The 13,999-nt window shown below is 38.9% G+C and overlaps 1 protein-coding gene across 2 annotated transcripts; it reads left to right on the top strand.

The window, feature by feature from the left end:
• The first annotated feature begins 1,663 nt into the window (after positions 1 to 1,663).
• CCDC14 (coiled-coil domain containing 14) lies at positions 1,664 to 12,416 on the top strand. Of its 2 annotated transcripts, XM_010568881.1 has the most exons (14): positions 1,664 to 1,711; positions 2,406 to 2,461; positions 2,936 to 3,011; positions 3,686 to 3,758; positions 3,862 to 4,002; positions 5,102 to 5,341; positions 5,432 to 5,526; positions 6,548 to 7,124; positions 7,657 to 7,798; positions 8,424 to 8,503; positions 8,939 to 9,157; positions 9,243 to 9,375; positions 10,741 to 11,480; positions 12,228 to 12,416. In XM_010568881.1, the coding sequence occupies exons 1-14, from the start codon at positions 1,679 to 1,681 to the stop codon at positions 12,272 to 12,274; spliced, it is 2,652 nt and encodes an 883-aa protein (XP_010567183.1). In that variant the 5' UTR covers positions 1,664 to 1,678; the 3' UTR covers positions 12,275 to 12,416. The 2 variants fall into 2 exon arrangements, with proteins under 2 accessions (XP_010567183.1, XP_010567174.1); XM_010568872.1 differs by having other exon boundaries at positions 10,741 to 12,416.
• Positions 12,417 to 13,999: the final 1,583 nt, after the last annotated feature.

The following is a 13,999-nucleotide window of genomic DNA, read 5'->3' as shown; positions in this document are numbered from 1 at the left end:
TCAATTCTTTACGCAATTTTTTTATCTTTACAGTTGCATTTTAAAAAATTATTTGTAAGACAATCTTGCTATTTCATCCAAAGTTTTAAAATGGTTCAGTTGACAAGAATGGAACTTGGTAGCCTTCTGTATTAATTTTCCTTTTGATGAAAAAATGAAGTGTTGTTCTATGTGTCTTCAAACAATACGTCAAATCAAAGGATGGTATTGTGGCTTGGGGGGAATTTTTTTTAATATCTGTTACTTGTTGCTAACAACTTGGGATAATTCTTCCTTAATTGTTTAAATTTCTGCACTCACATCTGTAAGTTCAATGAGAATTTATTCATAAACTTCCATAAACCACCTTAAGAAAAAAGTATACCAATGGTTCTGGCACTGGTTTGGTAGTTGCAACACATCTTTTTGAGCTGTTTTCATCTTCTCCATTTTTCTAGTTTATTTCGTTCAGCTGTTCTCCTATTACAACTATCTTCTTATTTTACATTTTTCAAAGAGAAAAATTGAAGCAGTCTCCACATTCCTGCCAGAAAACCCTTCTGTTTTGACAAGATGATAAATATCTTCATGATAGTTTTACTTCAAGTTCAGCATCTTTTCAGTGAGAATGTTAACACAGTAATACCCAGTAACAACACAATTTACGCATTGGGAGAGCACAGATGTTGAGTACTTACATGCACTTCTGCTATAGTACTCTTAATAACATAGTAATGTAACCACATTTTCAGCCTGAATAAATGTAATTGCTTTCAATGCTATGTTTTCAGAAGGTCTATTTATTCAGCTAATAAAAGCAAAGATATGCAGAATACTAATATGCTTCTGTGTGTGAAACTTGAGGCACCATCCTTTATGATGTACGTACATGGGTGTTTTCAGGGATTGCCAAAGAAGATTTAACACTAACTGAAAGCCAGCGTGGAGAACAAAGAACCGACGGGTTTAGCCTGTCAACAAAGTATCGACAGTTCCCTTTGACTGGCTACCAGCCTGCTTTTACCTGTGGTGCCCGAGGACTTGCAAGACACAGGCTGCACGAGCAAGCAGGGGCCCTGAGGTAGTTTTTTGAGCAGTCCCCCCCAGAGACGTCTGTCTTCCTTCAGGGTGGCCCACCCACCTGCAAGGCCCCTTCTTCCATTTATTTTATGAGTGCATTGAGCCCCTGCCCCACAGGGCCTACTGCTCCCGAAGGATCCCTAAGGCACCAGACAGCATTGGGACGGGAAGACCCAGCTACGTGAGGTGATTTTTTTTTCTTATTAAGCGGAGAGGCAGGTGCCGGGACTCCTCAGAGGGGGCGAGGCGCGAGCGCTGAGGCCCGAAGGGAGGGGGCGGCCCCTCACGCCCCAACGGCCACAACCGCCGACGGCCTCGCAGCCCGCCTTAGCCCCGCTCCTTCCCCCTTCTCTCCTCCGATTGGCTCCTCGGCGCCCATTCTCCACCAATCCCCGACCGCGCTCCGTAAGGCGGCTCCTTCCCCTTCCCGCGCCAGCCGCCGCCGGCGCGCCGTGAGCAGCCGCCGAGCGGGGGCGGGTCAGGGGGCAGTTAGCCCCTCCCCTCCGCAAAGGCCGTCCCGTCCGTCAGCCAAGCAGGCTCGGGATTGGTCGGCGCGAGGGGGCGGAGCTGGACGGCGGCTGGCCCCGCCCCCGCGTCTGCCGGGGCCGGGGCTGGGGCCATGGCCAGGCCGGGGGCTGCGCGGCCCTGCAAGGTGCGTGCGGGGCCGGGGTCCTGGGGGGAGCGGGGGTCTTCGGAGCCTCTCCGTGTCCGCGGTCGGGTCTCAGCTCTCTCGTCAGGTGCCTCCTTGGACCCCTGACTTGCTCCGGTGGGGGGGCGGGGGGCGTCCCCTGCGAGTGGGGAGCGGGGCGATCGGCGTAACGGCTCCTGAGGGGGAGTCGGGCCTTCCGGCGCTCAATGCCTTTGCTTGACGGGGCTTAGCCCAACCGCCCTTCCTCAGGGCTCGAAGGGTTTACCTGTGTCGGTAAAACAGCAGGCTTACTGTTCAAGGGTTCTGCCACCGCGGCGTAGCCGTGGTTTGTGCCGTGACCGTAGTTTATTCTTAAAATCCCCCGAAGTTCAGGTGTGTATTTATCGAGCTTGGTTTCCATCTGGAACGTGTGTTTGCGCGTCAGCCCTTGACCACGTCATTAAGTGAATTACTGTGTCTCTAGAGTAGTGCGGAAATTCGTAAAGCTCCATGTTGTAAAGGTATGGTCTGTGAAATGAAAACTACAGGATTCGGGCCCTGATGGCAGCGGTGGGCCCCGTCCTCAGGCCGAGAGCTGTAAGCTGCCTTTAACTGATCTGCCTCAGCAAAAGTTCTTGGAATTAGTGGGCAGTGGTAGTCTTCAATTATGTTGTGGAAGTGCTTCATGAAAATCAACGTATATTTCTGTAATCGGCAGGTACTGTCTTCTGGAAGGCTAACAGGAGCCGCTAAATTAACAAGTGGAAGAAAACAGTAAGACCTTAATCATAAATACTATCTAAGATTGAGTGTACGTGTGAGTGTTTGGGAACCTTGTACTTGTCATACCTCACAACTAGCCAAAAATTCTTTGTATATATCAGAAAACATTTTTAGCTGAAAGGCAGCACATCCAGGTTCTAAGCAGCCCATGAATAGACAGACACAAACTGAATAGAAATTTTGCCTGTAGAAATACAGGGTTGAGTCTCTCTGCGTGTTTTACTAATAAAAGATTGAATTTGTATAGTTACTAGCCATACATCAGACTTGAGTAAAGACTGAATGAGCTGTTAATATCTGCTAAACATGTTTATTGCAGCAATGCAAAGTTTTTAGAAAGAGAAAGATATTTTGTTTCTTGATAAAATTAATTTACTTTAGTTTGCTATTACTGAATAAAAGTAAATTTTTGTACTTGGCTGCATGTCAAGGAGGTAGTATAAACAGTGAATCTGACTTTTTCAGGTTTGGTGTAAGAAAAGGATGTCATTCAGATGTGGAGTCTGGATACTCTCTCTATTCCACTGACTCTGACGATCAGGTAATTAAATGACTTTTTAATATAGTTACCTCTGTTATCTAAAGAGAAGGGAAATTGGAATACCTTGAATAATAGAAGAAAAACAGGTTAGTTTAGATACTACTGCATCTAGACTAGAATTAGCTCCTGCAAAGCTAGCAAGAGTGTCTGTACTGCATCTTGCAGATACATGCGAGTTGACTTTTGTGTACAGTGAGTTTGGCTCTGACAAATCTCATTAAGGCACAGGATACATTTTGCAAACACAACTGTGCTGTTTATGGACTAGAGTTGACCCTGGCAGAAGTATAGCCATATTTGTTAGGTTTTGTGCTGAAAAGAGTAAGTTGTATGGAGTCGGTGCTGCAGTGCTGTTTTCTGCGTAGTGCTGAGTTAAATAGCTTAACCGTACATGGAAATAAGAATAAAACCCACACATAGGCAATTACCAAAACACAAAGTCCAGCAAATGGACACGTGTACAAGAACAAAATTTAGGGTTTTTGCAAAGTTTGCGTGTTTGCAAAGCTTCATGTAATTACAAAGTAATACATGGAAAATGACATATGTTTGCTGGTTGTCAGTTGTTCTTTTTCAGGTGACAGAGCGCGGAACACTCACCTCTAAAATAGTAGCTTGGTTTAGTGGAAGAAAACAGTGATACTCATTTTCTGACTGCAGTATTCTTTGTGCAGGTTGATACTATTCATAATGGACTTGACCGTTGTGCAGCTTTACTGAAGAATATCTTACAAAGTGAGGCTACAGGTTGTACCTATTGAAAATTTAAGTTATGGTTTTGGTTTTTTGTAAGACTGTTTTGATTTGTTTTCTTGACTAGTTTGTTTGGTTTTTTTTCAACTAATACTAGGAAGGGAAACTATCCATAAAAAACCTGGGAAAACAGCTTCTGTTAAAATTACTTCCAAGCCTTTGCTAACCAAAGGAAATACTTCCAAGAAGAAAGGGTTGAAAAAAAATATTACTCCTGCCCACGTCCGAAAAGAAATTGGTAAGCGGGCTTTCTTGGGCTTGCTTTTTTCTCAGCCAACATTGAGAGACTCCTCAATTTATTGAGATATAACAAGGTTTCAGATAATTGTTGTTATTTGTTATAGGTTGATCCAGGGCTGGATCCACTAAAGGATGTAGACATTATTTATTGCCTTTTAGAAACCTTAAATGTTTACTAAACAGTTACTAAAATCCATAAATGTTTAAGCTTCATGTACAAGGAAGAATGTTGAGTGCATTTACAAATACCAACATCAACAAGTTTAGCTGGTAGGAGGTGTGGAGGAGAATGATAATACCCATGCCCCATTTCTTTTGGACAGTGAAACTTTACAGTGCTTGGTCTCCATTTGGGATATACAGCTATAAACTGTCCTGGAGTTAGGTGTCCAGCCAGGCTTTTCTTAAAGATCAGTTTCTGGAAACAGGAAAGTGTTGCAATAAATAATAAGAACTCAAATGGTTTAGTGGCCAGAGCACTTGAATGGAAAGGTAGATGGAGTGCTGTAGGCTGAGTTGCTCTCAGTTGAAGTATTTCACTTTTTATTAGTGGAGAGAGGGAGAAACCCTCTCTCTACCCCGTTTCTTTTGTGTGATTTCTAATCCTGTAGACAGGTGGGCCTGTAGACTACGTGTGTAGCAGAGTGCCTATCTTGTGAATTGTAGAAGGTGAGCACATAGCTGTTATCTTCCCAGCTCTGTAAAAATACAGAGTTTTAATTATACCCAACATAAGAAAATTAGTTTTGGAGAGTGCTTTGGTATGGGTTATTCCGAGTGGTTTAAAAGCTTAGGAAGCAGCTAAGCAGAGATTTTAAGAATTGTGTTTTAGAACTGGCCTTCTGTAGGGTTAAATCTCTGTGCTTCCTTCAAGGACAGCTGTCTGTCCAACCGAGTTAGGTTGCTCTGTCTCGAAGAAAAAAATGATGGATGAATTTGTTAGTGAGTAAAAATCTGACTGGAATCTTAGGCCGCAGGGTCTCTTGGTTTTCTTTTTCAAAGAACCTGCCAGAGTCTGCCTGACAACACAACGGGTTTGTGTAGATCGAGAAGACAGACAGCTTCAGCTGGGTCTTTTGTTCTTTCTTTTTCTATAGTGCCAATATCAAATAGAAAACTTGCCTCGTCCACCACACCTTTGACCGAGAAAGAACTTTCCAGTGCAGCACAAAATCAGATGGTTCAACCAATTCATGTGCCTTGCAGTCCACACTCTCCTGTGATGCATCAGAAACTGTGCGAGCATGTGCAGACTCAGATGTCTCTGATAACTGGCCAACCACCACAGAACAGTAACGAAATTCCTACTGTAACTCCTTTTCCTACCTCAAATCACGGTTAGTGGAACTATTAATGTAGAGCCTGCTATTTTACTGTATGAGTTTTGCCCAAAATTGCCCTCATCTATGAGTGTTGTTTTCTTTTAGGATGTCAAAATGTTACAGCTTTTAGTTATCGATTACCTACCTCCACATCAGCTCTGTCCCTGCAGCATTCAGCTAATCCCCTATCTACTCAGTCAGTAAGTAGAAGTATGATTCTGACTATTAATAAAGGTTTTTAATTAGCACTGCCTATTTATTTATGCATTTATTTAAGTGTTTAGGTTTTCTTGGGTTTATGTAATAATTTTCCTTAAAGAAAAAATGTGCATATTTCAGCCTACAGTGATGAACAGAATAAATGATGAGAGAAAATACTGTACTGCTGTTTAAAATACAATTTATGTAGACACCAAAAAATGAAATTAGAGGCATTTCAACTGGCAGCTTATTTCTGTATGGTGAATACTGTAAAGGACAGCAAACATGGAAGGTGCAGGAAATTACTGATTACTGTTAATACTTACATTCTCAGTAATGCACATTAGGATCATTAACCAACTCCTGATAAAAGAAATCATATCTCATATGTAGGTTTTCCCTGCCAATGGTCAAGTTGATTATTTCTTCAGACACTGTGTATTATCTTAGCGCCATGTTTTAAAATAATCGTGTATTTCAGGGTGTAGAATAGAACTAATGGAGAGTACCAACTGCCACCTTGGGAAATGTGGTAAAGGGCTTGCACCTTGAAACTGTAAGACCGTAGACTTACCTTCCATCTGCAGGCAGTCCATACATAGCTAGTGCTGTGCTTGGCTTTTAAGAAATTAATCTACTTAAAATATTGAAAGGTAACAGTGTTGTCTTGTATTTCTTTCTTCCCTGTTCTGGTTTGATTCAAGGAATGAGCGTTCATAACGCAAAAAAACCAAAACCAAAACACTGCTGAGGTGTTTTCTTTACAGACAAGCTGAAAAAGAACTGTGCTTTAATGTTGCCAATTACATTTAAGATAAAGGTAACCTAAACCAGGTTTACATTTTAATTACTCCTTAATATACTGGAAAATTGCGCAATTAATGAGTTGTAGTTACTTTTACAATTTGCAAAGAATGATCAAGGCTACATTGAGTCAGACAAGGGTGGTGTTTTGGTTTTTTTTAAGAATTAAAAAAAATTATGTTAACTTTTTGTTTAATATGAATATTCTTTATGCAGGATGTTCCTGTAGACAGTGGCAATGAATGTGTGCCAGAGATGGGAGGACCTGTGGTTTGCCCGGTGGTTTCTGCTGCTTCTACTACTGCTGCTCAAATACAGTCTGCCACTGCTCTTTCTAATGTGATCCCTTGTATGGCATCAGGTGCACCAAGTAACTCTACAGTGCCTACATTCATCCCATCATCTTCTGGCAGAGAGATGACCCCAAACCACGAGCAACAGATAAAAGAAGCAGATTTGATAAGATGCATACAAGCTCACCTGGCCCTGTTAAAATCACATGAAATAATGAATGGCAGGACTGAACAGAAGTGCCATCATCATTGTCCAACAAAACATAATGCTTCAAGTAACAAGGAGGAGGATACTTCTGAAGAACACAGTGAGGACATGGTCAACGAAGAAGACGAAGTGAATGTACTTGACATAGCCCCAGTGAGAGATACAAGCTGTAAGACAAGTTTTGTGAAGAAAGTTCTAAAATCTAGAAAAGAAAGTCCAGAAGAAACAGCCCATAAAGTTAAGACTGTAAAATATCTTCTGGGAGAGCTTAGAGCACTGATAACAGATCAAGGTGAGGACATTTTCATAGTGCGGTAGAGTGATTACATACAAATAACACAAGAGCTGCATTAAATGAGTGAGCACTTCAGTTTCTGGAAGTTTTATGTGTCAGATGATACGTGACATTTTAGAGTGGTTTTCCACAAATGTAATAGCTTCATGTTTTACTCTGTACAAGTATTAAATTATTTTTTTGGAGTATTTTAATGTCATTGTAACAGCTAGGATAAAGATAGTTCTCATTTCATGTAGTGTTTTCCCCTGAGAAAGGGAGCAGCGTAGACGGATTGCAACAGCAGTCCCACCACGGTTGGTCAGAGAGATGGTGGGTTGTGATTTATCAAGAACCTAAAGCATAGTTTTCATAGCCAAGCTTAAAAATCTTAAATAAATAAATACAGTTAAAATAAAGATGAGGTTTTCTTGAAAAAAAGTAGATACTATTATATCACTTTGTAGATTGCTTAATCACGTGTAGAATCTTACTGTTATATTACAGGTTTATATGTTTATGGAGTCTTTTTTACCCTCACCTCTTGCAGATGATTCGGAAATGTTAAGGTTGATGAATGAAATAGAAGACTGTATATCATTGCTCCCAGCCGTAGTGGGAAGTACAAATATACAAGCTGAAATAGCACTAGCTTTACAGCCTCTCAGAAGTGAAAATGCCCAGCTGCGTAGGTGAGTAACTCATCAGTGATTCTGTATTTACTGCAGATGCGCCTAAAGCATCTTTAACTGGTCTGTTCTAAATTGCATGTTTTGTCATTGCTATGGTGTGTTATGGCCCTTTCATTCTTGTCTGCGCAGTATTTATACATTAGAAACTGTATTGGTAAGGCTGTATAGTTTAAAAATAAATAATTAACACATAGCAAGACTTCAGTTAATACTGATGTTTTAGTAGCATCAGTTACATCGTGATTGGGCCTTTGTCTAGGTGGGATCAAGGTATCATTCTCTCTGAAAACTGCAGTATCAGAACAGTTAGCCTGCTTATATTCCTTTTGTAGTGTATTCTCAAATGCAAAAATGTCTCTCATTTCGGGGGAGCTCTCAAATACGTAACTGGGTAGCACTTCAAAACAGAGGGAAAGATATTTACCAGAACTTACAAAGGGTCTTTTGCATTGAAGAAATATAGGAATCTAAGAAAAATGTGTTATTAAAACTTTTTTGTATTTTTGAAACATTCTGTGACATTTAATTCTCAGTAGCAACTTATTACCAAACTAATTTAAAATGCAGTTGTTTTGAACTTATTCTGAGCTTTCTGAATTTGTGCTTTTTCACAATTCACGTTTAGGAGACTAAGAATATTAAACCAGCAACTCGGGGAACAAGAAAGAAGTGAGAAGACACCTGGACAGAGCTGCAACTATGAATGTAAAGTACTAATAGAGAATGATGCTTGTTAGGGTCATTTTTGTTAAAGCTTTATTTAAACAGATACAGACATATAAATATATAGATATATAAATAAAAAATAGCAGTATGTATTGTGGCAACTGAACTAAGTGTTGTGGGTCTAATCATGCAACTGCATTTGCATGGATTCTTGTGCCTGTTTAGACTCCACATAGCGAGACTCGGCTCTTCAGCTGCCGAGCAGATTTATTTTTCCTTATGTGCCTCTTAAAATGAAGATGACGTTTTAGATAATTAAGAAGAAAGCTTGAGTTTTGTCTTGCTGCTTCAAAAACCCCTTCTTGGTAATATGAATTTTGCTTACAGATAGATTATTTAAAAACTTAGTTTGAATTAGAAATTCAAACTGTACCACATAAAACGCTTAAACCTTTTATGTTTTACTTTTGGTAGTGGTTTCTTTGCAGTCCTTGAATATGATGCTCCAGAGTCAATTGAAAGAATCACTGAAAGGCCTTGAGTCACTGCAGGCTAAAAATGAAGAACTGATTAAAATAATAGAAAGTCAGAAAGAAGAAAATAAACATCTTGCAAAATATATTCAAGATAAAGAAGAAGAATTGCTTGAAAACAAACAGCATTATGACATTCATTCCACGAAGCTCAAGATTGGTATGTGTTTTGCATTTGTTTATTCTTCATCTAGTGTTGTAAAACTTGAAAGAAATAATTAGGTAAATTCTTTTTGGCATTTTAGAAGTGGAAGAGGCATTAGCAAACATGAAGAGCCTTCAGTTTAAGCTGGAAGCTTCAGAGAAAGAAAATAAGATTTTGGGCATAACGTTACGTCAGCGTGATGCAGAAGTTAACAGACTGCGTGAATTAACCAGGTACTATTGGCTAAGCTATTTTTTTGCCTATTGATGTCACTTTTTTTTTTTTTCTCCATACTCTGGATTATTGTAATCTTAGTATCTGGGTAGTAGGAGGTCACGTAGGCTAAAACTTCTCTTTGTAGTTACTTTTACTGCAATGGTGCTATAATTTTGTTAAAACACAGTTGTCATACTCCATGACTTGAGTTCTATTGTAAAGTAAAATGCTATCTGCCATAACTTGTGTGAAGTTTTAACTCTTAATAGCAGACCTGCCAACAAGGAACTCCATGGAAAGTGCATGGACCTGAAAACCTACTGATATTTCTCTTGTACCTGTAGAATTTGGAAACTAACTCTTAAACTGAATTAAGGAGGGAAATTTTCTTTCTTTCTTTCTTTACACTGGTTCAGAAATTGGTCTGTTTTGAGAAGAACTCACAGAAAGATCCGTCTTCAGAACCCACAACAAACTCTTCCTGTGGGAAAGAGCAGTCCTTTCTTTAACTGTACATACAGTTGAAGTAGATTATGCCCAGGTATTAATTATGGGTAAAGGTGGGAGTTCTTGGATCACTGAGTGAAGGTGGTGTTATTCACAGTTTTTTACAACTGTTACTGTGAATTTATTTCATCATGGTCTTCTATGATGAATATGGTGGCAAGCTGGGAGACTTCAATAGCTTTTTGCACTTGCAAAGTGGTATGTACATACAATTTGTTGGGACATGATGTGCACAGGAAGTTAAACTGTTGTCTGTCTTGTTTATAGTTGATAAAGATTGGAATGGCAGAATATTTTTAATCAACACTCCAGATTCTTTAGTAGAAGTTTAGACGTTACAGACTTCTGTGACTACTATACTGACCACCAGATGGTAGTATAATGATGTCTTATTACATGTGTATATGTATATGCTATATACATAAGCATTTAAGCATTCATTTATTTTGATGTACAAAGCAGAAAATGAGAATTACTTCTTCTGTTATAATCTTTTATTTAGATGCAATAGGAAGAAAATTCATAAAAAATTTCTCACTGATTTTGGTAACTTTCTATATGCTTTTTAACAGTTTCTTGACATCAGTTTATTTCATTTTGTAGTACTCAAAGCAGGTAAATCAGGAATAATCTCGAGAACTTCATTGTGTTGTGCTATTTTAGTTGCTTTATAAGCACATTGAGCTGAGCTGAAGAAAGAAATTTAAGAAACTTGGAATTGGTTCACATTTATACTACATTTTATGACAACATGTAGAAAGAATTGCAACTTTGCCGCAGTCTGATAAATCTAATGTTTTGGTGTTACATAAACATTTTAAACTATTTTTTTAGTGACTATTTTTAAATCTGATTAATTGATCTTGTCTTAACAGAAACCTGCAGGGTAGTATGGCCAAGCTTCTGTCTGATCTCACAGTAGACAACATTAGACCCAAACCTGAAAAAGGTCTCTCTAAGGCTCTTTTGGAAGACCATGAAAAGCAGATGCAACCTGATCTGTTTCCTGGAAGTACTTCAGTAATGACTTACCTTAAAAAATTAGAAATGGATCATATTTTGACAGATGCAGAACTTCACTTCTCAAATAAAAATGGAGAATTAGAAATGCAAAATCTAGCCTATGAGAAGTTTGCTGCTGAAGGAAGTAAAATAAACAGTACATTCTTAGAAGGAACATCAGCTCCCAGAATACTACTAACCTCACTGAAGCAAGATGCAGAAACTGTCAGTGATTCTGGGACTTTACTAGATGACCAAAACAAGTTGGATGAGACTGTTTATATTCCATTGACTAGCAATGCCTCTAAAAAACAGCAGCCAATCTCTGAAAGAACTGGTGTGCTACCCCAAAGTAGAGGGACTTATAAGATGTTGGACTACCACTGTGAGCTCTCAAACTCTGTGCAGCAGAATGGATGTGAGATATCAAAGGATTTAACTATTGTGGATAAATTAAGTGCTGGGTACAGTGTGAAAAAGACTATGGAAAACATGCCTGAAGTTACAGGGGATGAAGTAAAGCCAGAAGGAGACAAAGTCCAAATGAGGCCAAAAGGCACTCCAAGTGGAGCTGCAAAAGACTTCACAGATAAATCAGACCAACCTCAGCCTGGTACATACCCTCGCATGCCGATGCTATTTCCAAAAGAGATTTCTCAAAAAAAAGGCAGTGAAATAGCTGATTTTAGTTCCATTTCATTTGATGATATATCAGGAAAGTCTGAGTGGAGTGCATCCTCTTTCTCAACATTTACTTCTCGAGATGAAGAGGACTTTAAGAATAGCTTAGCAGCCTTGGATGCCAACATAGCAAGGTTACAAAGAACTTTGCAAAATAGCATTATGAAACAATGAGGAAACAAAATGGGGTGCACTTGTTTGGATTATTTAGGTTTTTCTGAAGTATATTAATAAGTATGGTAATGATACAAATACTTGTATTTTTTGGTATGAAATTACTTGTTCCTAGCTGTTTAAATTATGATGGGATTTGTTCCTCATTAAGCTGTGGCGCTGCTTCCCTTGTTGTGTACAACTTGAAATAACTGGTATAAATGCCTTTTTTTTAAATTATGATTTAGGTTTATACTGTTTAATTGCAAAATTAATTCTTAGAGCAGCACTTGATAACTATTTAAGAAACTGGTGTGCTGTTGGCAATACAGTTTTTCTATTAAATGATAAAGTACACATGCATGCTTTTTCTGCATGCTTTTTCTAAGTAGTAAGAACAGCATTGAGAGATGCATTTGAAGTGAGTTATAGATGTGATAAAGAGAAATTTTTATTTCATTATAATTTGACTGTTATAAATTTGGATGCATAGTTATTTTCCTTGGTTATGACCATGTGTTTCGAGAAACTAGCTCCTGGTTCTGGTTCACTGTGAATGCGTGCAAACAGTAGTGTCAAGATCAAAGAAACAGGTGAAGAGGACTGCTTATTCAGCTGCATTGCTTCTTAATCCAAATTGGGTTTAATCAAGAAGTGGGAATTTAACTGGTGAAAGTGGAGCTGCCTTGAACATAAAAAGTGTTCTGCCTTGACTGGATAGGTCTCTTCAAGTTGTTTTGTTGTTTGGGGGTTTGGTTTTTTTTAAAAGAGGAACTTAAGTGCAGAAGGCTAAATTAAACTTCCTTCTTTACTCTTTCCCCCCCCCCTGCCCAAGGAACAATTGCAAGGTACCATACCTGGGTAAGAGGCTCCGCAGGTAGAGGCCAGGGAAGAGCTAGCTACAGAGCAGCTCTGCAGGAACGTTTAGAGTTACAATTGCTAAGTCAGGATCATGCTGTTCCAAAAAAAAAAAAAAAAATGCGGCCATCATATGGGATTTGCAGTGTATGGTAAATCCTATAAAATTAAGTAATCCTTTTTTGCTCATCACTGGTAAAACTCAAATTTTCAGTTTTGAGCATTGTACTTGAAGAAAGAAGTTGAAAGAAGTGGAGATTCCAGATGAAGGCAAGAAAAGATCCATCAAAGTTCTGTTCTTTTCTACAATTCTGTTTTAGGTCACAGTTTTTTACAAATGTTTGATTTTATGTCAACTAAAAGAGAATGTAGTACCAGTGGATAAATGCAGGACAGACTGATGCCGAGAAAGAGAAGCAGTAAGAGGCTTCAACTGACACAAAGGAGACAAATTGTTCAGGTGTAAACATCTATTGGGCATAAATACAGAGGGTCTGAATCGCCCAAACTGGCTCTCAGAGGAATGGGAGTGGAGGGGGGAATGATTCCAGTCCGTTGTTCTCCTTGACAGGACTTTCCAGATCTCAATGTCAAGAATACAAGTCATGCAAGTTTTTAAGTTACAGGTATGAGAAGGTAGTGTTACTGCTACCATTCTGTTCCTCTTACACCCTTAGCAGTGCTTGAATGTTGTTTTTCATGACTCATGGTTTTTCAGGGAAGTATCTTTGGAAAGGGAGCAGTAGTATAAGGACCTGAATTTAAGACTGCTTTTTCTACAGTGTTGCTTTTTGCCTTTTTTTTTTTTTTTTTTTCCCTCCTAGAAAACATTACTGTGCTTCCTGATCCTGGCCTTTTCTTTTATGTTACCACATAGGACAAAAGTCTCAAGTTTTACCACTTCGAAGAATTTTATTTTATTTCCATGGTTAGTTGCTTGAATGAACATGTTTTAAAGTTAGGGCACTATCCATACATTGTGCTGTGGAGCAGTTCTGTGATTATTTTAGTTACTGGTAACTGAGCAATAAAAAGGTATGAAGACAACACATACTACAGAAGATGCCAACTGGCACTCCTGCTTCAAAAAAGGAAAGTTAGACTAAATAGTGACTTCAGTGATTTAGAATGCTTTTAAGGCTTGGCCTGGATTTCTTACTACTCTCCACACTACTCGTGCTCAGATTCAAAATAAGGTTGATGGTATGAAAGTGAACAGGTTTTAATTAAATATTTACAAGCGGGTTCAGTGTAGAAGCAAAGCAAGATTTAAATGATGATTATGGCGTGAATTAAAGACAAGCTACAATAAATTCAAGTCTTTAAAACTCACGAGAAGGCTGAAAAAGATTGAAAGAATATTCATTAGTAGACAAATTAATTCAGTTTTCTTATTGCAGCTAGGACTTACTCCATTTGAAGGAGGATATTTGTCCTGGC

This window comes from Haliaeetus leucocephalus, unplaced genomic scaffold, assembly GCF_000737465.1.
Source record: "Haliaeetus leucocephalus isolate CR32 unplaced genomic scaffold, Haliaeetus_leucocephalus-4.0 Scaffold1, whole genome shotgun sequence".
NCBI lineage: Eukaryota > Metazoa > Chordata > Aves > Accipitriformes > Accipitridae > Haliaeetus > Haliaeetus leucocephalus.
The sequence above is the reverse complement of the archived record's forward strand: the minus strand, read 5'-3'. Positions and strand labels throughout refer to the sequence as shown.

What these genes read in the sequence shown, in the direction of transcription:
- CCDC14 (XM_010568872.1), top strand. Translation starts at nt 1,679, where the DNA reads ATGGCCAGGCCGGGGGCTGCGCGGCCCTGCAAG. An exon ending in CCACGTCCGAAAAGAAATTG is followed by an intron (nt 4,003 to 5,101) that starts GTAAGCGGGCTT and finishes CTTTTTCTATAG; the next exon opens with TGCCAATATCAAATAGAAAA. An exon ending in ATCCCCTATCTACTCAGTCA is followed by an intron (nt 5,527 to 6,547) that starts GTAAGTAGAAGT and finishes TTCTTTATGCAG; the next exon opens with GATGTTCCTGTAGACAGTGG.